Source organism: Cetorhinus maximus, chromosome 12 (genome assembly GCF_964194155.1).
Source record: "Cetorhinus maximus chromosome 12, sCetMax3.hap1.1, whole genome shotgun sequence".
Lineage (NCBI taxonomy): Eukaryota > Metazoa > Chordata > Chondrichthyes > Lamniformes > Cetorhinidae > Cetorhinus > Cetorhinus maximus.
The window spans coordinates 108661560-108686075 of record NC_135890.1 but is presented as its reverse complement, the minus strand read 5'-3'; the positions used below and the strand labels follow the sequence as shown (position 1 = coordinate 108686075).

The 24516-nt window shown below is 44.5% G+C and overlaps 1 protein-coding gene and 1 long non-coding RNA gene across 4 annotated transcripts in view; one reads left to right on the top strand and one right to left on the bottom strand.

Moving 5' to 3' along the window:
- Positions 1-24516, bottom strand: part of LOC144687835 (uncharacterized) — a 239690-nt gene that overhangs the window by 32302 nt on the left and 182872 nt on the right. The gene's annotated exons all lie outside the window — the stretch shown is intronic.
- mapkapk5 (MAPK activated protein kinase 5) overlaps positions 1-24516 on the top strand; it is a 66396-nt gene that overhangs the window by 21146 nt on the left and 20734 nt on the right. For all 3 annotated transcript variants that reach the window (XR_013578218.1, XR_013578219.1, XM_078554358.1), the window contains exons 3-6: positions 5716-5791; positions 7147-7244; positions 7758-7866; positions 21415-21504. Coding sequence is in view for 1 of the 3 variants with exons in the window: in XM_078554358.1 (XP_078410484.1) it covers positions 5716-5791; positions 7147-7244; positions 7758-7866; positions 21415-21504 (373 nt within the window). In the remaining 2 variants the exon portion in view is untranslated. The remainder of the gene's footprint in view (positions 1-5715; positions 5792-7146; positions 7245-7757; positions 7867-21414; positions 21505-24516) is intronic.

Sequence of the window (24516 nt, the reverse complement as noted above, 5' to 3'; positions counted from 1 at the left end):
AGCTTGCCTGGTGATGATGGATGTCTTCTACCTCTGTCCTTTAATGCTTTTGTACTCATTCATAGCAATGTTCACTTCTGCAGCAAGAAGCTGTGGCTGTAAAGATAACGGAATTTAAATAAGAACATCATAAGTCTCAATAGGAATTGAATACTGATTAAGTATACACTACTGTTCTGACATTAACACACGTAGAACTTGCATCAATGCAAAACTGATATTGTATTAATGATCTTCACCACATTGTGGAAAAACCACATTGCTGATTGGATGTAATTGGAAGAATTTGAGGCCGAAATAATGATTCACGTGTTTTGTAGAAAAGCAGAGACTCCCATGTTTGATTTCTGATCTGTGCTGAATCAGCTGATCTTAACCATACTATCTAGGGTATTGCAATTGGGCCCAGCATCCCTGGATTTATGAAAGGAAAATTCAAGCCAGGTTTCCCACACCTGCTCAACTATGCATTTATGTCTAGGTGTGGTTGATGGGGCTGGGCTGCAATGCTGCAAAGTTGATTGATCATGAGTGTCTACAGACCAGTAGCCGGTTAGGCAAGATACTTATTGGAGGCTACCAGCACCCACAGAACTGTCTCAGCAGTAGTTCCTACATTTCGGAGAGGAGGAGAGAAAAGTGGAAGGAAGGGGAAAGCAGGTATTTATTATCTGGAGAATATACTGTCACACGCAGTTTATGTTCTGTAACTGACATCCAGTAGTGCTTATTGTGATTAAAAAGTTATGTTCAAATATCATTTAACTTTTAATGTGTGGCAGGGTGCAGCCAGTTGCTGAACCTGGCTGTCTGAGATTACTCTTCAATATGCTCCTAGTAGGAAGATGTAAGAGATTCAGTGGCATAATCTTGGAAGTAGTACTACCATAAGAATTGCATTGGTTCATGATGTCCTCTCACCATGTTCTCAGGATAACCGTGGATGGGCAATAAATGTGGTTTTGTTAGTGCTGCCCACATTCTGATATGCACAGAATCTTTTAGATATAGCTTATTTAAGGAGGAAAAATTAGTAGTGTTTCTATCTCTAGGAAACTAGTATTAGGTGAAGGATAGGACACAGTAATGAGTTGGTGTGTGATTTGGAGAGAGGGAGAAACATTATGTTTAACTTCGATTTTAAAGCTTATAAGTTTAAAGTTAAGCTCACAATTGAGTATGGCCAGTAACAGCAAGATGAGCTGAATTCATTAAGCTAAAATTGCAAAAAGTAATATCTAGCCAAGAGTAATGATGCAAAGAATAAAAATGTTGTTTTTTTATAATCTTACTGGCTAAATTCTGTAAGTGTGGAATTTCAGTAAGATTGCATTTTAAAAAGTGTGAATTTTAGTTTTCTTCTCCCCTTTCTATGTAGAGGTGGCCATTTTTGAGGAAAGAATAGAATAGAAAACAATAGGATGACTCTAGTTACCAGGGGTTGGTGCTGATTTCATACCTGAGACTAAGTTATCCCATTTGTTAGCCAACATTGAAAACTGGATCTGTGGCAGTTGTATGTTGAACATAACTTTAACCCACTGAATGCTAAATTTCATTTGCACTTTGCACAGCCATGTCCTGTTTTAATTACTTACTGCAAGTGCAATGTGAGTAACATTGGCTATTAGTTGATGCTCTGTAAATGAGACATGGAACAAATTATTTGTAGATTACCTTTAGTAATGAGTGTTACCTTTTATTTAAATATGCAGTAATTAGTTTTAGAAGTTTATCATTTTACTTTGTAAATTGAAAATCTGTGTTTTCTCTCTTTGCCTCTCTCCATCACTTGGAAAAGGATTATTTTGGGTTACTGCGTAGGATTCAGACTTTCACAAGAGGTTAATTGACCCCTCAAGTACTAATTCGTAACATTGAATACCTTAGTAAATGCAGATTTACAATCATCCATCAAATATTCTGAGCCATGTTATAGCCAGCTTGAATCTTTGAGCTGAAATTAAGTCAGTATGATGGGTACATCACAGGATATGAACTTGTGCCAATCAATTGGTGACGCACCAATATTAGTTGAGTTGTAGTGGAAAGGCACTAAGAGAAGAATTGTCAATGCTATAATTATCCCAGAGAATTAGCCTAGGCCTCTGGATTACTAGTCCAGTGAGATCACCATGATGCCATCATCGATAAGGTGCCACACATATAAGGCTCAGAGCCCATGGTGTTGGGGCAGTATATTAGTATGGATAGAGGACTGGCTAATTAATAGAAGACAGAGTTGGGGATATGGCGGCATTTTCAGGATGGCAACCTGTAACTAGTGGAGTGCCACAGGGATCAGTGCTGGGGCCACAATTATTTACAATATATATTAATGACTTGGATGAGGGAAATGAATGTTCTATCGACAAATTTGGAGATGACACGAAAATAGGCGAGAAGGCAAGTGGTGAAGAGCCTACAGAGGGAAATAGGTTAAGTGAGTGGGCAAAAACATGGCAGATGGAATATAGTGTGTGAAAGTATGAGGTTATGCACTTTGGAAGGAAGTATAGAGGAGCTGAATGTTATTTAAATGGAGAAAGACTGAAGAAAGCTGCAGCACAGGGATTTGGGGGTCCTCGTGCATGAATCTCAAAAAGCTAGCATACAAGTTCAGCAGGTAATAGGCAATGCAAATTCCCTTTATTTCAAAGGGAATGGAGTATAAAATTAGGGAAGTCTTGCTAAAACTATATAAGGCACTAGTTAGACCACACCTAGAATACTGTGAACGGTTTTGGTCCCCTTATCTAAGGGAAGATATACTGACATCGGAGGCAGTCCAGAGAAGGTTTACAAGGTTGATCCCAGGTATGTATTGATTTTCTTATGAGGAGAGGTTGAGTAGGTTGGACCTGTACTCATTGAAGTTTCAAAGAATGAGAAGCGACCTTATTGAAACATAAAATTCTTAGGGGGCTTGACAGGGTAGATGCTGAGAGGCTGTTTCCCCTTGTGGGAGAGCCTAGGACCAGAGGACATAAACTCAGAGTAAGGGGATGCCCACTTAAAACAGAGATCAGGGAGAATTTCTTCCCTGAGGGTAGTGAATCTGTGGAATTCGTTACCCCAGAGGGCTGTAGAGGCTGAGTTATTAAGTATATTCAAGGCTGAGATAGACAGATTTTTAATCAGTAAGGGAATCGAGGGTTATGGGAAAAAGGCAGGAAAGTGGAGCTGAGGATTATCAGATCAGCCATGATCTCATTGAATGGTGGAGCAGACTCGATGGGCCAAATGGCTTACTTCTGCTCCTACGTCTTTTGACCTTAAGGTCTTATCTCCCCTGAAGAAAGTGTAACCTTAGCCTCCACGCAACCTGATCCTCATTGCTTTTGATGGAGCCAAATTTGAGAAAAGAAGTGTACTATTTGCCCAGTCAGCACTTGCAATCTCACTAGTGTTGAAACTCTGAGGAGGACAGTCACCATGTCATTACAGGTAGATGCATGCAGTGCAGTTGAATATTTCTCTACAGGTATTCAGGTATAAGCACAGAGAATGGAGTTCTATTATTCTAGTCAAAGGAAGCATGTCAAAGCTGAATTTCTTGCCTTTACCTTTTTTATTTATATTGTTTATACTGCTCCTCTGAGCTTTATTTCTTCCTGAGCTGCAGCTATGCTGCCTTACTTGCTCTTTTCCTCCACCTCCACCACAGCATCGCAAAGTTTTCAGATTGAAAGCCATCACACTCTGTCTTCTATCCATTACCAGGAACTCAAAATTACAAAATTTCTAACAGCCTTCGATCTTGCCTTCCTCCTGCAATCTACAGGCTTTCAAAAATCTTATCTACAGGTTTTCAAGAATCCAATTATTACTTCCTGTTTGACATTATCTCTCGTACCTTCCATTTGTATATGTGTCTTTGACTTCCCATCTGACTTTTACTTAACCTATTTGTGATCAGGACCAGTAATTGACAGGACCTAAATAGAAAGTTCTGGAGCAAACAAAACAGTGCTGTTCATCATGTGCTAGGAGGGTCTGTAGAGAGACTTGATTGCAAATTATTGTTTTTAAGTGGTTTTCTGTACTGTAATTGGTAGAGATACTGTCTTTCAAATGAGGCATCAAGTGATGGTCTGCCTATCCCATGCACTGCCTATCTCATGCACTATTGACAGGAGGATTGGCATAGACCTGGGTGTTACTTGTTCTCTGGATTAAGCGATGGTCTATAAAATGAGGTGGATTGAAGTGCCATTTTTATCAAATACAGGTTGAGTTTATTTTTACAGCCCTTTGAACATATTTTGGGGAACTGCTTTGCAAATCTGGACTACAACTCCTCATACCCTGCTTTCTGTAAAGGCTCAATCCCATTCTCCCACTTCTGTCACATCTGTTCTGATGATGCTGCTTTCCAAAATGATGCTCCTGACATGTCTTCCTTTTTCCTTAACCGAGGCCTCCCCTCTGTCACCCACAGTGGTTGACAGGGCCTTCAGCCGTTTCCAACCCATCTCCTGCACCTCTGCCCTCACCCCTTTCCCTCCCTTCCAGAACCATGATAGGGCCCCCTTTGTCCTAACTTTTCACCTCACCAGCCTCTGCATTCAAAGAATCATCCTCTGCCATTTCTGCCAATTCCAGCATGATGCCACCATTACCCTCACCCCCCACCCCTGTCAGCATTCCGCAGGGACCGTTCCCTCCGTGCACCCTGGTCCACTCCTTCATCACCCCCAACTCCTCATCCTCCTCCCAAGGCATCTTCCCATGCAATTGCAGAAGGTGCAACATCTGCCATTTTACCTCCTCCCTCATCACCATCCAAGGCCCCAAACACTCCTTTCAGGTGAAGCAGTGTTTCACTTGCACCTCCTTCAATTTGGGAGCAGCGCACACCGTAGACCAATGTGGTCTTCTCTACACTGGGGAGACTAAATGCAGACTGGGTGACTGCTTTGCAAAACACCTTCGCTCAGTCCCCAAGCATGACCCAGACCTTCCTGTCGCTTGCCATTTCAACAAACCACCTTACTCTCACGCACACGTGTCCTTCATCTTCCAATTAGGCACTTTACAGCCTTCTGGACTTAATATTGAGTTCATCAACTTATGACCATGGACTCTCTCCTTCATCTTTACCCTATTTTTTAATCCATTTTAAAAATGTATTTATTCATTTTTAAAAAATAATCCTTTCATTTTTCCCCAATCTTCCCCCACCCTGTCACCACACAGGACCATCTGTCACTTGCTTTTATGTTTTGCTATCACAATGCTGACCCTCGTTCTGCTACTAACATTCTGCTATCTTACCTTTATGCCACTATCAGCACCTTCTTTAGTGTTTAACACTCCCATTATCCTGTGTCCATGACATCTTTGTAAAATTTCCCCTTAGCTCCAACCTGTCCCTGACCTATTTTGCTCCACCCCCTCTTCAACGGTATAAAATCATCACATTTCTACCCCTCTTTAGCTCTGAAGAAGAGCCATATGGACTCAAAATGTTAACTCTGTTTCTCTCCACAGATGCTGCCAGATCTGCTGAGTTTTTTCAGCATTTTGTGCTTTTATTTCAGATTTCCAGCATCTGCAATATTTTTGGTTTTATTTTGCTTTGCAATTGAATTGGCAGGTGATAAAATAAAATTCCTGCTTATAGAACTATATATATGAACCTAGCATGGAAGGGTGTAATGGAGAGGTCTGTCCTTACTTTTCCACTTATATTCACTGTTTGACTTATTTTAGAGTATGCATGAAAAAGTCAACGGGAGAACGATTTGCACTAAAGATTCTCCTTGATCGCCCAAAAGCAAGAAATGAGGTAAGAGTGTGATATTTTTCATCACAGAAGGAGAAGGTAGAAGGACATAACATTCCCTTGCCTATTAATTGTGGCTCTTTGTCAAAGCTGCAATCAGTGTGAAGTTTGCTCGCAATCCTCTTGATCTAAAATAGACAAAGTAAATAGAAACAAGCTACCTTTCCTCTATTTGAGTCTTATTTTGAAGTTAATTACAGGCTGCATATTTTGCAGCCTAAAACCAAGACTGGGAGGTTACTATGTAAGGAATCTCTTCAAAAATTTCTCTGGCCCTCACCAGGCATTCTATCGTGTAAATGATCATTAGTGGAGTAGAAGTCAGCCTGTTTTCAATTAATACTGAGCACATCTCCTGTTTTCTTACACTCAATTGCTCTCTCCGGTTTCCACAGTATTGTGCAAGAGTTGGCAAGATTTTAGAACAGGCAGTACTTCTAAATATCATATTGCTCTGCCCATAGTGTTGATGCTAACAGCACTAAGTAAAGGTCATTGGAAGCCTATTTATTCCTCTTCTCTTTTATTCCCCTTTCCCAGGCAATAAAATAAAGCAAAGTAGAATGGAATTCTCAGTGGAGTGCAAATCCTTCCTGTCTTTGCAAATTCCAGTATAATTTCCTGTTTGGGTAATGGCAAACTAATTTAACAGTGTAACTGAGTAGAACAAGAATGATGCAATCCTCATGATAATTAAAGAACTGCCCCACCCAAGGACAACAAAATAAGCAGAGACTATTTTACATTTTTCAGTAGCAGCTTATTTCTCAAGATTCCTGAGAAACACTGCAAATAGCTGAAAAGCAGCAATACCTCAAAGTTAAAATGGACAGATTAAGGAAACAATACATTTTTATTTTCACCATGTATGTTGCTTTGATCAGTTAGGAATATCAGCCAATGTATAAGGAAATGAGGTTCAATAAGATACAAAATGCTGCAAGTACACAGCAAAGCAAAACCAGTGTCTGAGAGGAAAGGTTTTAGTCAGGAATCAGGTACTATGTACTATGTCAGTATTGTATTATATATATCATATATAAATATATATAAATATCATAGTATTGTCAGTACTATGATGCTGCTGGATCTGCTGAGTGTGACCAACATTTTCTGTTTTTATTTCAAATTCCCAATATTTAAAGTTTTAAAAATAAATCCTTAATGAAGTATTTAGTTTGGGCAGTGAGTGGTACAAATTGCTTTGCATGTGTGAGCTTATGTGATAAGACATCTGTAGCAGAAAAAAACATTTTGATACTTTGTAAGGGAAAAAAACTACGTAGGTTTCTTTACATATGTAATGATTTGACATCTTTATATTTCTATTGCAAGTTTTTTCTTTGTCTCATTTCTAGGTTCGACACCACCTGATGTGTGTGGGCCACAATAACATTGTTCAGATTATTGAGGTTTATGCGAACAGCGTTCAGTTCCCCCATGAGTCCAGTCCAAGGTATGTCTCGGTCACAATAACAAATTGTAAGGTGAAATAAGCTGCCAGATAGTTCATTTTGTGCACTTGTGCTTATATTAAGAATTGAAGTACATGACATTATGAATTAGGAAGCACATTAAGCAAGATTGTTGATGTGGTCATTGGTTCAAAATCATTTCTGGCTGATTTGATATCTGCTTCCTCTCTGCCAACCACAAGAATCCTACTTGAAAAGTAATTTGGGCAGCCTCAACACAGTTCTTAGTGGTATCCATAATTCCCAATGAATTAGATATAAAGTTATAGCCTTGCTGGGTAATGTGGTAGGTCCACATTGTTCTGTATCAGATTTTCTAATGCTTCATGCTATGCAAAGTATAAACATGGAAGATTGTTCAGCTTCTGAATTTCTTACTCATGTTTTTTCTCTCTCTTGTGTATTACATTTTCTCTTGTTTTTCTCTTCTTTGATTTCTTATTTTCTTTGCTCCTTACTTTCTTCCTAAATTCTCATTATTTCATAATCCCCAGGCCTCGGCTGCTAATTGTGATGGAGATGATGGAAGGTGGGGAGCTGTTTCACAGAATCAGCCAACACAAGCACTTTACAGAGAAAATGGCAAGCCAGGTTACTAAACAGGTGAGAAATGCTTTATTCCTGTGGATGGACGTGCAATAAATCTTAGTCTGGCATTAGAAAAGTCAACTTTCCTAAAATGATGAAAGGCCCAGGAGGGGACTGCTGTGCCTTATTAGGGAGCATGGAGGATCAAGAGAGACAGACATATCTGTGATTTTTCCACAGCACATAGTTCTGATTCTTGGTTCTGCTATTTGTCAGAGACCAAGACGTGAATATTAACAGGGGCCAATTACATAGGCAGGTGGGGTCTGGGTTTCTCCAAGCATGCATCTTTTGCCCTTGACATGTTCCCTGCCAGTGGTCAGGCTGATTAATGGGCAGAGAAGACTCTTGTTCAGGCCGCGGGGGCAGATGGGTTCAATCGGAGAGCATGGAGGAGGGTATCTGATACCTGATTCTAGGCATCTTTGTATAGTGGCACTCCTGCTCCTCCTGGCCCACAAGCAGTGCTGTAAAGACACATACCTCCCTGAAGTTGTCCTTGCCTCCTTTGAGCAGCCAGATTTCCTCAGGCCTGGAAAATCCAACCAGTTCCTATTAAACCTACAAAGCAGGCTAAGTTAAAGGATGCCAACCTCCTGGGATTGACTTGGCTGCTCATCCCTTGATCCTGCCTCCTTAAATCTGGAAGTAGGTGGCTTGGAGTCTGATTTTCAGATCTCTTAAAATTTAACATCTGACCTGTCTCCAAAAAATCCATCTTTGTTAAAATTTATCCCAAGTGTTCCCTCAGAGGGGATCAATTGAAGTATAAGTCATTGCTCAATCATTTGTGTTTCCTTCAGCCAACTGAATTGAGCCTGCCATTGGTAGAGGGCTGGGAGCACATTGCTTGAACACGTATCTGTGAAAGATTAAGAATAATTGTGGGTAAAAGATCAGTAGTCAAGTCAGCAGCCTGGAAGCTAGGCAGTTGAATTGAGGCATTTGTCTGAGCTCCATTTGTGTTTTGATATTTCTTACCTGGTCATCTAAATAGGCCACTCAAAACATGGAACTCATTTCTTGACCAAGGTTTGAGCTTCCTCTTCAATTGAATCATGTTTCTTGTTGATTATTAGAGTGCAATTGGTGGTTGAGTATGCACTTATGCCATCTCACCTGGAGAAAGGTGCAGGACTATAAGGCGAGGATGAAGAGAATTCATATTTCAGAAAAGTATGTGCTGACTTAATAATTGGTGTGTTTGCTGAAGCAGATAAATGGCAGAGAATAAATCCCTGGAGGAAAATAAATAATTTACTTGACAAACTCGAGGTATATGGGTGAAGTGAGCATTGTCCCCTGCCTGGCTACTGCACTTGAATAGAATTTTACAGCATAGAAATTCTGTGATGGTGTTTATGCGCCACACAGGCCATGTCCCACCTTACTTCATCTCATCCCATCAACATAATATTTTTTGGGGGGGCTGCCAAGCGATATTCTCCAAGTTTCTGTCAGTTTTACTTTTAAACACGTTAGGAGCTGCACAAGCAAAATTTACACTTAATTTTTCTCTTTACGGACTGTGCTGTTAAATTCTGCCTGCAGTCTCGTGACGCTCCAGATGATTGTGGGGCTCCCATGTGTGGTGGAATTGGTGTAGTGCAGGTTTAGTGTAGACATAGTGTGCAGTGTGCTATTTCATCTCTCAGACTGTCTCTCTAAACACTTCACATGCAGTGACTAATATGTAGATAGCCATTTGCATGTAGTCCCACAAACACCAGTTTGTGCTACATCCAGTCATGAATGGTGGTAAACAATTAAACCACTCACTGGAGGAGGAGGCGGCTCCACAAATATCCCCGTTCCCAATGATGGGAGAGTCCAGCACGTTATTGCAAAAGATAAGGCTGCAGCATTTGCTACAATCTTCAGCCAGAAGTGCAGTGAATGATACATCTTGGCCTCCTCCGGGGGTCCCCAGCATCAAGATGCCAGTCTTCACCCAATTCAATCCCCTCTACGTGATATCAAGAAACGGCTGAAGACACTAGATAGTGCAGAGGCTGTGGGCCCTGACAGCATTCCGGCAATAGAACTGAAGGTAGCACTGCAGAACTTGCCACGCCCCTAGCCAAGCTGTTCCAATACAGCTACAACACTGGCATCTACCTGGCTATGCGAAAAATTGCCCAGGTATGTCCTGTACACACAAAGCAGGACAAATCCAACCCAGCCAATTACAACCCCATCAGTCTACTCTCGTTCATCAGTAGAGTAATGGAAAGGGTCATCAACAATGCTATGAAGTGGCACTTGCTTAGCAATAACTTGCTCATTGACGCCCAGTTTGGGTTCTGCCAGGCCCACTAAACTCCTGACCTCATTACAGCCTTGGTTCAAACATGGACAAAAGAGCTGAACTCCAGAGGTGAGGTGAGAGTGACTGCCCTTGACATCAAGGCCACATTTGACCAAGTGTGGCATTAAGGAACCCTAGCAAAACTGGAGTCAATGGGAATTGGGGAAAAACCCTCCACTGGTTGGAGTCATACCTAGCACAAAGGAAGATGGTTGTGGTTGTTGGAGGTCAGCCATCTCAGCTCCAGGACATCACTGCAAGAGTTCCTCAGGGTAGTGCCCTCGGCCCAACCACCTTCAGCTGCTTCATCAATGACCTTCCTTCCATCATTTTGCTGATGATTGCACAATGTTCAGCACCATTTGTGATGACTCAGATGCTGAAGTAGTCCAGATCCAAATGTAGCAAGACCTGGACAATATCCAGGCTTGGGCTGACAAGTGCCCAGTAACATTCATGCCACAAAAGTGCCAGGAAATGACCATCTGCAACAAGAGAGAATCTAACCATCACCCCATGATGTTCAATGACATTACCATCACTGAACCCCCCCACTATCAACATCCTGGGGGTTACCATTGACCAGAAACTGAACCAGGCTAGCTATATATTTATATAGCTGTGGCTACAAGAGCAGGTTAGAGGCTAGGAATCCTACGACGAGTAACTCGCCTCCCGACTCCCCAAAGCTGGTCGACCATCTACAAGGCACAAGTCAGGAATGTGATGGAATACTCCCCACTTGCCTGGATGAGTTCGGCTCCCACAACGCTCAAGAAGCTTGACACTGTCCAGGACAAAGCAGCCTGCTTGATTGGCACCATATTCACAAACATTCACTCCCTCCACCACTGATGCACAGTAGCAGCAGTGTGTACCATCTACAAGATGCACTGCAAGAATTCACCAAGGCTCCTTAGACAGCACCTTCCAAACCCACGACCATTACCATCTAGAAGGACAAGGGCAGCAGATAGATGGGAACACCACCACCTGGAAGCTCCCCTCCAAGTTACTCGCCATACTGACCTGGAAATATATTGACGTTCTTTCACTGTCGCTGGGTCAAAATCCTGGAACTCCCTCCCTAACAGCACTGTGGATGTACCTACACCACATGGACTGTAGCGGTTCAAGAAGGCAGCTCACCACCACCTTTTCAAGGGCAACTGGGGATGGGCAATAAATGCTGGCCCAGCTAGCGACACTCCCACCCCGTGAATGAATAAAAAAAATGAACGACCATTTAACATAACTTTGGCAAAGGTTGAGTAGGGGACTGTTCCTACAGCATACACCAAGAACTCTCCTCTTTCAGTGGTGCAGTGGGTTATTTTACATTCACCTCATCAGTGAAACAAGTAGATGTGAACTCAGCTTAACATTTCATCCAAAGGACAATAATGCAACAATCCCCAATGATGCACTGGAATGTTAAATATGCTATCTTACCAGTCAATTTTTAACTTGTTTTATGAAAGTAGAATTTCTTAATTTAAAGTACTACATTTGAAGCATTGCCTTAATGCTCAATTTTAAATGGACTTAAATTTTTTTTGTATATATGTTGAATAATAAGATTCAAATTTAACCTAAATTCTGAATTGTTTATAGGCCCTAATTCGCATTGAGGAATGTAATTTGAAAACATTTACACAGGCAGCAAAGGTAGAAAATGTTTTGCAGAACAAGTATTTAATATCACACAAAAAACTATAAGATATAACACGCAAAGTATATTTTTATAAAGTTGTAAAGAGTTTGTATCAGAAGTCTATTACTTTCAGCTAAGGCCACTGGCACCTGAATCAGAAGATTGTGTGCTCAATCCCCACACCAGGGCCTGGGCTCATAATCAAGGCTGGTATTAAGGACACTTTTCCACTAAAGGTCCTATGACACTGGTGGGAGTGTTGCTTTAGTATCCTGCCCAATTTTTCACTCCAAACCAGATTAACTTGTTCATTGCATTGCCAGTTTTGAATGGTTGCTTTGTTTGCTGACCATAAATCGCTGCACTTCAAAATTAATTTATTATATGATACACTAGGGAGATATTTTGATATAAGGCATTATATAAATGCCAATAATATTACAGTAGAAGATTTTTTGATTCCTATCTCAAGTGGAGCAGTTACTCATCACAAGCTGCATTAACCTCCTAATTTATGACTAGAATCGCGATCGTTTATTCAAAAAAAAAAGCTGAGCAAAGTGCATTTCCAGCATTGATCAGCAGAAGGTAGTAGAGCACTTCCTTTGTTTTAATTACTTTGAGGGTTCTCCTCTTTTTCACTATGAAGTAAATTTAGAGTGAGGAGACTTTGGGCAGAATTTTCTGTTCCTGCTGGCGGTGGGCGTGATAGCTGGCGTGAGTGGGCAATATGGCACGATTGGTTTTATGACGTCGGGAAGGCAGGTTGCGATTATCCGCACAGCCCGCCGATGGTGGGCCACGTTTCCCACCATCGATCGTCAGGAATCTCATTGTCATACGTCAGCTTACCATTATCAGGCCATCCCGCCAGGGTCTTGCACCCCTCCTGCATCGTCCGTCCATGTCAACGGGAAATCACGCCGACATGTTTCACACCGGCACAGAGGCGACGTGCACTTGGCGGCCTGCACTTTAGGTGAACTGGAGGTGCGTGCACAGCAATGTTCTACAGAGCTTGCCAGGATCGCTTTGCAGGCTTCGGAGGGTTGGGGTTAATTGCCGCCCTGCCTCGGAGGCGACTTTTGAGGGTGAGGGGGAGTTGGTGGCAAGTACAGCCCTGCTTCTGAGGCAACTTGAGGGGGAGCAAGTGCAACCTTGCAGTTGAGGCGACTGGTGGGCAGGGGTGGGGGGTGGCCAAGAGCAGCCCTGCCGTTGAATACAACGCGCAAGCATTCAGGGTGTAGGGGTAGGGTGGGTGAGAGAAGTGGCCACGCATTCAGGGAAACCTGTAGCAAGTGACCATTCCTCTGTAACTGAGTCAGTTCAGGTGCAGCCACATTGATGATATGATTGGGGTCAGGCTCCTAGCTTATCTGCCCACTGAAGCAATGCAGAGGCATCAAAGTGCCACCAAGTTCTCTGGTGGCACAGACTGCAAATTCATGAGCACTTTAGTAGACTGCAGAGCAGTTGGACTGCACACATTGTACAATCTCCTCACTAAAGCTGGCCATGTAGGAGGTGCTCTCAACCCCTTGCAATATCAGCATACCAGTTTGGACCTGTCTCCCCCATGGTTCAAGCTGACAGGGCAGCCATGCAGCGCACTAAGCTCTGGCCATCCAAGTGGTGGCCAGCACTCTCCGGGAAGCGTTAAGGGACTGTTGCACTTAACCAGGCCAGGTTCTTAGTCCACCCATGCTAACCACGTGTCTCCCTCATTGATCCTGCAGGAGGAATACATCAGGAGCATAGAGCCTGGTGAACCAGCTGTATGCCTGATGGCCTACAGAGTATGAAGAAATTGGAGGAGAGAGCAACTGAGGCTCCTGGCTGCGCAGAGGCAGGAGCAGAAGCCTTGGGAATAAGGGGCAGCTGGGGCTCCCGCACACGCCGCAAAGTAGCCACAGTGAGCCATCACAATCCGGCGCCTGGCGACACCCAGGGTCCATAGAAGCCGCTGTTCATTCCCGCAGATGACCAAGAACCAGTGTCACCGAAGACTGCGAATGTCTAGAGAACTGGTCGCTCACATCTGCCAGTTACTTTAGGATTTGGCATCACAAGGACATGGAGGGCATCCATTGCCAGTGGCTGTGAAAGTGACTGTGGCGTTCAATTTCTATGCCAGTGGCTCCTTTCAGGTCCCCACAGGTGACCTAGAGTCATAGAGGTCCACAGCACAGAAAAAGGCCCTTCAGCCCATTGAATCTGCGCCAGTCAAATAAGTACCTAACTGTTCTAATCCCATTTTCCAGCACTAGGCCCATAGCCTTGTATGCCATGGCATCGCAAGTGCACATCCAATTACTTCTTAAATGTTATGAGGGTTTCTTCCTCTACCATCCTTTCAGGCAGTGAGTTCCAAATTCCTACCACCCTCTGGGTGAAAAAATTCTTCCCCTCATCCCCTCTAAACCTCCTGCCCCTTACCTTAAGTCTATGCCCCCTGGTTATTGATCCCGCCGCCAAGGAGAAAAGTTCCTTCTGTCTACTCTATCTATGCCCCTCATAATTTTATATACCTCAATCATGTCCCCCCTCAATCTCCTCTGCTCCAAGGAAAATAGCCCTAGTCTATCCAATTTCTCCTCATAACTAAAACTCTTCAGCCCAGGCAACATCCTGGCAAATCTCCTCTGCCACTCTCTCTAGTGCAACCACATCCTTCCTATAATGCGGATTCCAGAACTGCACGCAATGCCCTAGCTGTGGCCTAACCAGCGTTTTATACAGTTCCAGCATAACCTCCCTGCTCTTACATTCTATGCCTCGGCTAATAAAGGCAAGTATCTCATATGCCTTCTTAACCACTTTATCTACCTGTCCCGCTACCTTAAGGGACTGGTGGACATGCACACCAAGGTCCCTCTGATCCTCGGTACTTCCCAGGGTCCTACCATTCATCGTGTATTCCCGTGCCTTGTTTGTCCTGCCCAAGTGCATCACCTCACATTTATCCGGATTAAATTCCATTTGCCACTGATTAGCCAATCTGACCGGCCCGCCTATATCCTCCTGTAATCCAAGGCTATCCTCATCACTATTTACCACCCCACCAATTTTCGCATCATCTGCAAACTTACTGATCAACCCTCCTACATTCAAGTCTAAATCATTTATATATACCACAAACAGCAAGGGACCCAACACCGATCCCTGTGGAACCTCACTGGACACAGGCATCCAGTCACAAAAACACCCCTCAACCATCACCCTCTGCTTCCTGCCACTCAGCCAATTCTGGATCCAATTCGCCAAATTGCCTTGGATCCCATGGGCTCTTACCTTTGTTTTCGGTCTCCCATGCGGTCCTTAATGGGCCCTGCTCTTTCCTAGTTATCCTCTTACTCTTAATGTACTTATAGAATAACTTTGGATTTTCCTTTATTTTACCTGCTAATGTTTTTTCATGCCCCCTTTTTGCTCTTCTAATTTCCTTTTTAAGTTCCCCCCTACACATTCTATACCCCTAGGGCTTCCGCTGTTTTGAGCCCTCAGTTTATGCCATAAGCCTCCCTTTTTCCTTTATCCAATTCTGTATATCCCTCGACATCCAGAGTTCCCTGGATTTGTTGGTCCCACTCTTTATCTTCACTGGAACATGTTGGCCCTGTCCTCTCCCTATTTCCTTCTTGAATGAGTCCCACTGCTCCGACACAGTTTTACTTAGAAGTAGCTGCTCCTAGTCCACTCTGGCCAAATCATATCTGATCTTATTAAAATCGGCCTTCCCCCAATTTAGAACTCTATTAGATTCAAGGTTGTTATGGAAAAGGACAAGGATGGGACAGATATCAGAGTTATGACCACTATCTGCAAAATGTTCCCCCACTGATACCTCTACCACTTGCCCATCTTCATTCCCTAAAATTAAGTCCAGGACCACCCCCTCTCTTGTAGGACCTTCTACATAGTGGCTTAAAAAGCTCTCCTGGATGCATTTTAAGAATTCCGGTCCCTTTAAACCTATCACACTATGACTAACCCAGTTAAAATTGGGGAAGTTGAAATCCTCCACTATCACTACCCTATTATTTTTACACTTCTCTGAAATTTGCCTACATATCTGCTTTTCTATTTCTCTCTGACTGTTTGGGGGCCTAAAGTACACTCCCAGCAATGTGATTGCTCCTTTTTTGTTTTTAAGTACACCCACATGGCTTTATTTGAGGGAGCCTTGTAAGATGTCATCCCTCCTTACTGCTGTAATTGATTCCTCGATCAATATTGCGATACCCCCTCCTCTTTTACCTCCTTCCCTGTCTCGCCTAAAGACCCTGTATCCCGGAATATTGAGCTGCAAATCCTCCCCCCCTCTCAACCATGTCTCTCTGATAGCAATGACATCATACTTCCATGTGTTGATTTGTGCCCTCAACTCATCTCCTTGCATTAAAATAAATACCATCCAACCTTGCCAAACTCCCTTGTGCCTTAACTGGCCTATAATTTCTATGCCTTCCAGACTCACTTGCTCTTCTTCTAATTTTGGTTGTGCGTCTCCCCCTGCTGAACCTCCTCTCATGATCCCATCCCCCTGACAAGTTAGTTGAAACCCTCCCCAACAGCACTGGCAAACCTGTCCGTAAGGATGTTGGTCCCATTCCGGTTCAGGTGCAACCTGTCCACCTTGTACAGGTCCCACCTCCCCCAGAAACGGTCCCAATGTCCCAGAAATCCAAAGCCCTCCCTTCTACACCATCTCTCCAGTCACACGTTCATCTGGACTAACCGCCTATTTCTATACTCACTAGTGCGTGTCACCAGAAGTAGTCCAGAGATTACTACATTTGAGGTCCTGTTTTTTAATCTGCTTCCTAGCTCCCTAAATTCTACTTGCAGGACCTCATCCCTCTTTCTACCTATGTCATTGGTACCAATATGTACCACGATCTCTGTCTGTTTGCCCTCTCCCTTTAGAATGCCCTGTAGCCGCTCAGTGACATCCTTGACCCTGGCACCAGGGAGGCAACATACCATCGTGGAATTACATCTACATGAGTTTCCTACCACTATTGCTCTTCTCCTCTTTTTCCTCCCCCCTCCCCTCTCCCCCTTCCTGTGCAGCTGAGCCACTCACAGTGCCATGAGCGTGGCTGCACTCTCCAGAGGAACCGTCACTCTAACCGTTTTCCAGCACAGAAAAACGGTTCTCGAGCGAGATGCACCCTGGGGATTTCCTGACTACCTGCCTGACACCTTTCTTCTGACTGATGGTCACCTATTCCCCCTCTGCCTGCACTTCCATAAACTGTGGGTGACCACATCTAAAAATGTGCTATCTACGAAACTCTCAGCATCACGGATGCACCTCAGTGCCTCCAGCTGCTGCTCAAGCTCTGAAACTCGGAGCTCAAGTAGCTGAAGCTGGTGGCACTTCCTGCACACATGGTCGGTCAGAGCGCAAGGAGCGCCTAGGACTTCCCACATGTTGCAGGTGGTACATAACACGGGACTGAGCTGCCCTGCCATGCCTCTAGTTGAAAAAAACCCATACTTTAAGTTAAATACAGTAAAGAAAAACGTTAAATTATTTATGTACTTTAAATAAAAACTAGAACTTTTACCTTTCCTTAGCTTAATCTATTTTAAACTGGACAAAAACACTTGCCCACTACTCACCAATCAGCTCTCATCATTGTGCTGACGTCACTTTTTGAAGCTTCCCCTCACTCGTGCTGGTTCTGATCTCTCCGCCGCTCTCTCGTGCTGTCTTGTGATGTCACTCTTGTTAATTTCAACAAGAACTGACTGCAGGACACTTCCAAGACTGCTTCACCGTGATGCTGACTGCAGGACACTCTTCCCAGATCCCTCTGTGGGATCTCTCAAGCCTCCACCCACAAATGCATCCATTAGGTCACGAATGCCATCTTTGTGAAGGCACACAACTTTGTGCATTTTGCCTGGGACCAGAACAGCCAGGATGCAAGAGCGTTTGGATTCGCCCAGATCTCGGGTTTCCCACAGGTGCAGGGTGCGATTGACTGCACTCCTGTGGCGCTCAGATCTCCGTCGCAACACACGGTGGACTACATCAACCGCAAGAGCTTCCATTCGCTGAATGTGCAGCTGGTGCGCGACCAACAGAAACGCATCCTGCAGGTGTGCGCAGATTTCCAGGGATTGTGCATGGCGCCTACATCCCTAGTCGGTCACAGATCCCTAGAATCTCCCAGGGTCCACAGAAGCTGCAAGGATGGCTTCTCGGGGACAAGGGCTACCCGCAGAGGCTGTGGCTGATGACACCCTTGCAGTGGCCTCGGACTGCAGCAGTGCGATGGTATGATGTGGCTCGTACTGCAGCTTGCAGCTTGGTGGAGCAAACCATCTGGATTCTGAAGATGAGGTTCTGGTGCCTGGACCAGTCTGGTGGAGCCCTGGAATACAGTCCACAGAGGGTGTCACACGTCGTTGGCGCCTGCTGAGCCTTTTACAACTTGGTGCTCCAACAGGGAGACGAGCTGGCTGAGGAGGAGTTGGAGGAGCTGCACGTCTCCTCTGATGGGGAGGATGTCGATGGTGATGAGGCTGAGGTCGTCCTCGGAGGCAACGATGATGGGGATGAGGCCCTCGCGCTGGCAAAACGAGGCAGGCCTGCTTTGGAGGCCCTCATAGCTGCTAGATTTGTGGAGAATGATGATGACATGCAGTGAGATGACCCCCATAGTTCCTCGAATCGCATTTGTGAATGTTTGACTCGAGTCTGGCTTATGGCGGCGCAAATACCCTCTGAGAATGCTTCTGTCATGCAGAGGTAGTGGAAACTCTAATAGTCGCTCGATTGCAGGAGGATGAAGACGACATACATTGAGGACACTCTGTAAATTTTCACATAGCCTCTGAGAATGTCTGACTCATGTCTGGCCAAGGGCAGCTTGCTTGCGCTCCATGATCAGGGCCATATCATAGAGATGCAGCCACGAAACTTTAGAAACATCTGATGATTTGTCCACCTTCTGCACCTGAGCCCTTCAGGAGCTGGAGCACAGCATCAGTGGTCACAGACGCTGAAGAGCTGCAGCCAGCCCTTTCTTAAAGGTGCTGAGAGCACACCGAGAGAATGAGAGAGCTTTGTGGCGCCTGCCCACTGCATTCTGGCAGCAATGACGAGTACCGCTGAGGTGCAGGCATTAGTAATGTCTCCAGGGAGTGAGGCCAGACCATCACTTTGGCCTGAAGGCTGCACAGAGCACAGAGAAGAGGCCCTGGACTGAGACACCTGCCTTATTCTTGTGCAGAAATGTTTCACATCTGTGTGAGAAGAACGCTACTCATCAGAACAAGGAGCCATAGGCAGAGAGACATTCTTGGGTGTTTATTGACAATAGTGAACAGTATGTACAAGTGATTAACACCCGTGCCCAGGCTGTGCAACTAACTCTCCTTAACTCCTGCAGTCTCCGTAATTTAAGGGGCTGCATTTACTTTGTCCCTCATTTTGTTAATTTTGTTTAATTGTTTGGACTCGAGTTAATTCTCTTTAACTGTCCTAACCCTGCCACTGCGTCTTGGTGCTTCCCGGACATCCACAGCAGAGGTGGAGGCAGTCTGCTGACTGTGACGTCCTGTTTGTGATGACTTTGGTGGGCGTCCTCTGCAGGGCCGAGACTTGGAGGGTCTTGGCCTGCTTTAGGGTTCTGCTTGTGGCAGTGGCACCCTCCTTGGCCTGTGGAGCTAGAACTGCTAAGGTCATAGGAAGGGGGGAGTCGGATGGGCTGGATACTTTCGGAGTCACCTGGATGGATGGGCCCAGAGTGTGCATCTCCGAATCCTCCTCCTTTTGGGTGCCCGGAGGCCCCAGGCTGACTCCTTGAGAAGCAGGGGTAGCTGGAGTGAGATCAAGCTGCCCAGCACCCCTCTCGTGTACACACTGTTGGAGGCCGACTAAGGCATCAGCGATGGAGTTGAGCCCGCGCAGCAGTGCAGGAGCGAAGTCCTGGACCAACATCTCCATGACGGCTGCCATCCAACCAGTGTTGACCTCAGTGCGTTGCCATGCCGGTGCTATCGTCGCCTGAAGGCGGATGGACAACTCCATCGTGCCTTACAATCTGAGGAGTGCAGCGGACATCCCTTCCTGATGTTCCTGAGCTTGCCTTTGCAGCTCCAGCAACTGTGACATAACCAAGTCCAGAGGATTCTGCAAATTTCTGGCCTCCAGCAATCCTTGACTGCTGGACACCTGGGAAGTCCCTGCTGCCACCTGCAGTGGATCAGAGTGCGATGTGCTCACCAGATTGTGATTCCCGGGCTACTCTAAAGCTAGGTCCCACCGAGGTGTGTGTCTCTGTGCTGGTGGAGGGTGTGGGTGAGCGCTATGATGGGACTTCAGGGAGGATTCCTCCAGATTCCTCTTCAGAGGTTTCTTTGGGGCTTGATTGGAGGCTCTGGGTCATGGACTCTGTTGGCTGTTTGGCAGATGTGCCTGCGAAAGCAAGGAGAGATAATTAGTGCATGGCAGTGGCCTGTGAAAGAGGACACATCACTCACGGCATGGTTGTCTGATGGATATTGCACTGCTGGATCCTAACTTGGTAGAGCAGCACCAATCTCGCCGTCAGCACAGGACTGGTCCAGATCCTCGCCAGCCAGCTGGATGGCTTTGTTTTCAAAGTCCATGAGGACCTTGATTTTGGGCATTCCGCCACTGGTCTGTGACCTCCCTCTCACTCTTGTGCACCAGCTCGTCCCTCATGGATAGAGATGGAGAAAGTGTAAGCAGGATGCCTGCCGGGCCAAATGATAAGTGTGCCTGGCCTTTTTGGGTGGTGAGTGGTCCCATGCACAGGGTGAGGACAGTGACAGTGAGTGTGAGATTGTGAATGGTGACGTCCCTTGAACTGGCAGTGAATGGAGGGCCCTGTATATGTGTGCTGGGTTTGTGAGCGTGTGCATTGAGAGTGATGAGTAGAATGACTTACCCTGGAGGAATGGAGGAGATCATTCATCCTTTGGGGCACAGGGTGGCTGTCCTCTTCTGAAGGGCGTTGGCACTGACTGCCACTGCCTCCCAAGCTGGATTGGTCACATTGCTGCCCGTCCTGCGGCCAGAACGAGGGTACAGGACATCCCGGCAGGCATCCACCAGTCACTTGAGGGACCCATCATTAAACCGGGTGGCTGCAGTCGTCATGCTTTTAAGGGCCATGTCTCTCGGGCAGCAGTGGTGAGCTGGGAGCAATGAGTGCTGTGCTTGCGGCTGGCCTTTAAACATGGCACCCAGTGTGATGCAATGGTGGGGTGATGGCGAGTGGGCAAACGAGCCTGCCCCCCATGGAAACGGCGTGTTTCCCTAGGAGTGCATAAATAATGAGGCGGGCTCCAGACGATACATCGTGAAAACCAGTCATCGACGTCAGTGGGCAGCACACTGTTTTACTTGCCTGCTACCACACTTAGTGCAAATTAGAGGAAATTCCGCCCTTTATTGTGGTTTCACATATAAATCCTCAGTGCAATTGCTCCATATTGTTAATGGCTGTGTTTGCAAATGTTTTAACAACTAATTATAGGATGACTGGTTTCTCTTCTCTTGATCACTGAGCATTTACTATTATTTGCTTAATATTGTGTTGTGTATTTTTTTGTCCAGATTGCACTGGCTATACAGCACTGTCACTCCCTGAACATTGCCCACAGAGACCTCAAACCTGAAAACCTCCTCTTCAAGGACAACTCTCTGGTGAGTACAAGAATCAAAGGCTGACCATTTAAGTAGCAACTCCAATAGACTAGCAACATGGTAATTTTCATGTTTTAACACTATTTATCTGCAATTATATTGTTTAAAAAAAAAACACCCATGGCATTGCTCATGGTAACCCAGAAGTTGTGCCGTTTTATTAGGACACAGGTATTGCACCATGTTTTTAAAAAAATGATGGTGTCCCTTTTAGGCTGGAAGATGTATTTGCTGTACATTCTTGGAAATGAATTCTGGATTGACTTACCAAGCCAGGTTGCAAATGGGTCCCCTAGGTTCACTTAATTGACTGGCCAGTTAACGAAGTAGAAAGAGCATGGAACTAGTATTCCCTTGGAGAGTGGGAGCTAAAACCATAACAGCCAACTGTTTCCTGCCCCAACACTGGAGGGTGGCATACAGTGGACTCCTTAAAAAGAAGACAGGAAAATATATGTGTGAAAAGTGCATAGTTAAAATATATAAAACACACTGTATTTTTCTGATTATTTTTGAATCTGTTCAAGAGATAGAAGGTATAAATTATCCTGATTTTAAGAATCATTGTCTGAAAGTTCTACACTTGCCCACATTTGTACCTAGCTTGCACTTCATTACTAGTGTAATGGCTTTCCTCATGTTAAACTTTAACCAAACTGTTCACACCTTGGCATTCTATTTGATGCTGTGTTTCCAATCCCCTGTCCTCTGTCATCAAGATCCCCTAATTCCACATCCTTAATACAAGTCTTGTTTGTCCACCACCCCTGTGCTTGCTATCTTATATTGATTACAAGTCCAGCATCACGTCTTATTTCAAACTCTCATCCAATTGTTCAATGGTTTTGCTTGTCTCTACTTCTGTAAACTCTTCTTGCTGACAGCTCTCTTGAGATCTCCTTTGTTCCTCCAGTTCTCTCCCATTGAACATTCCTGATTCTCTTCATTCCAACATTGCCTGTCCCTTCAGCTGTCTAGGCCCTAAACTCAGGAATTTCCTTCCTAAACCTTTTCGCTTCTCCAGCTCTCTCTCTCTCTTTGAAGACAGTCCTTAAAACCTACCTCTTTGACCAAGCTTTGGGCCACCTGGCCTAACATCTCCTTATTTGGCTTGGTGTTATATGCCTGTGGCATGCCTTGGGATGTTTTATGTTAAAGATGTGATTGAAATGCAGGCTATCATTGTAAGATGTATTTTTCTTTTATTTAATTTGTGGGATGTAAACATCACTGGCAAGGGCAACATTTATTGCCCATCCTTAATCGTCTGTGGTGAGCTTTCTGTCTTTGCCTGTCTTTGTGGTTTTAATGCTGCTGGTTCATTTTATTTAAAAAGAATACTCCCTTCTCTCATTCTCTTTCTCTTTTTTTCTTTTAATTGGGATGCGTAAATGCTGGTCAGAATGGGTTGTGGCCAGGTCAGAGGCTGATGAATCAGGGTAAATTTGGGTTTGCAGTTGGTGAGTGAGTAAAGGGATCAGGCTTGGAAGGTACATTTTCAGATGTGGGGCACAGCCCCACCTACCTCAGAAACACTCATTTTTGGGAAGACCAAAAGGTATGTACAACTTAAGTTTGGGAAATTTAACCTACTAAGCAGGCACAGCAGGTAAGCATAATACAATTAAAATATTGTTCTCTATGACAGTGGTGATGAGGTGACCAGATATGTTTCTTCTATAGAATTGAACTCTATTCCTTGCCACATTCACAGCATGCCATGACCTTCCATAAGGGTGGAAAGTGCGTATTATCTGTAAAACAGTAAATATGTCAGGGATAGATCTAAAATGTATCCTTGAAATTGAGTTTTTATTTTTATCATTTGGTAGCAGCATTCCAAGCAATAGTCAGAATGTGACCCTTGGGATTAGGGGCTGGTTGGGGAGGAGTGGCAAGGAAGGCATGATTTCCAGTTCATTTCTGGCATGCAATGCAGTTTAGGACTTGAGTTATTAGGTAGCAGAATAAAGTTCATTTTTTGTTTGTGATCAGTACTGGAAGCATTTCTACTGAAATTAGAATTCTTCAATCCCTCACCCACCCCAAAAGAAACAGATATACTGCTAATGGTGAAGTCATTTTTGTTCCATTACTTGATCCTCAGTTAATTATTTTGGATAATTCTCATGCCTCCACTCCAAGCACTGTGCTGATTATTTAGGCTCTGTATCTGTATATTCAAACTAAGAATGCTAGGTATCGTCACTATGGATTTTCAGTTCCTGTTCAAGGGTTGTCCCGTAATAATATCTTGTATGCCAAAGACTTTGGATGCTTTCCCTTCCTTTTTAATCATTCCTGTCTAGATAGATTGGTATCCATGTACCACATTCCCCTTTTTAATTTGTTGTCTGATGTCAGTCTTGGGTCTTCTAGACTGCTTTGCAAAATATGGGAGTCAATTTGTACAAATGTGGTAAACCAGCTCTGAGTTTATCTCATCTCAACAGTGGGCCTCAATTCAACCACAAATTCATGCTCCCACCTCTGTGGGTTTATGATTAAGTTATTAATACTTGAAAGTGCAGCAAATTAGTGGTGTGAGGTAGGGGCTTTATCTGCTGTTGGCTACATTTTAAAGCCATTTATTGAATTTATTTCTCTCCTCTGCACGATAAATTTTTCCTTTCTCTCCTCCTTTTCATCTTTGTTCTTCACCTTCTCTGTTACAGTTCAGCCACTTTTCTTTTTCTAGTGAGACAGGAGCATTCACATTTTCCACCTCAATGATGCTGAGCATTCCAGCCCTTTCCCTACTCTCCAACACCTCCAGCAACAAGCAGGTTGGTGGAGCTGTCACTGCTAGCTGTAAGTAGAGACATTTCCTCACCACAGCAAAGTGAAACCATTCCACAACAAATGAACCAAAGATCTGCAGCTTCAACAGAGCAGGTTATGTGGACCATTGGAAGTAAGGGAAAGTCTCCAGCCCTCAAAGAAGGCCGGATTGTAGCTACAAGCAAAAGGCTCTCCATGTGCCCTACAAAGGGCAATGCCACAACCAAATCC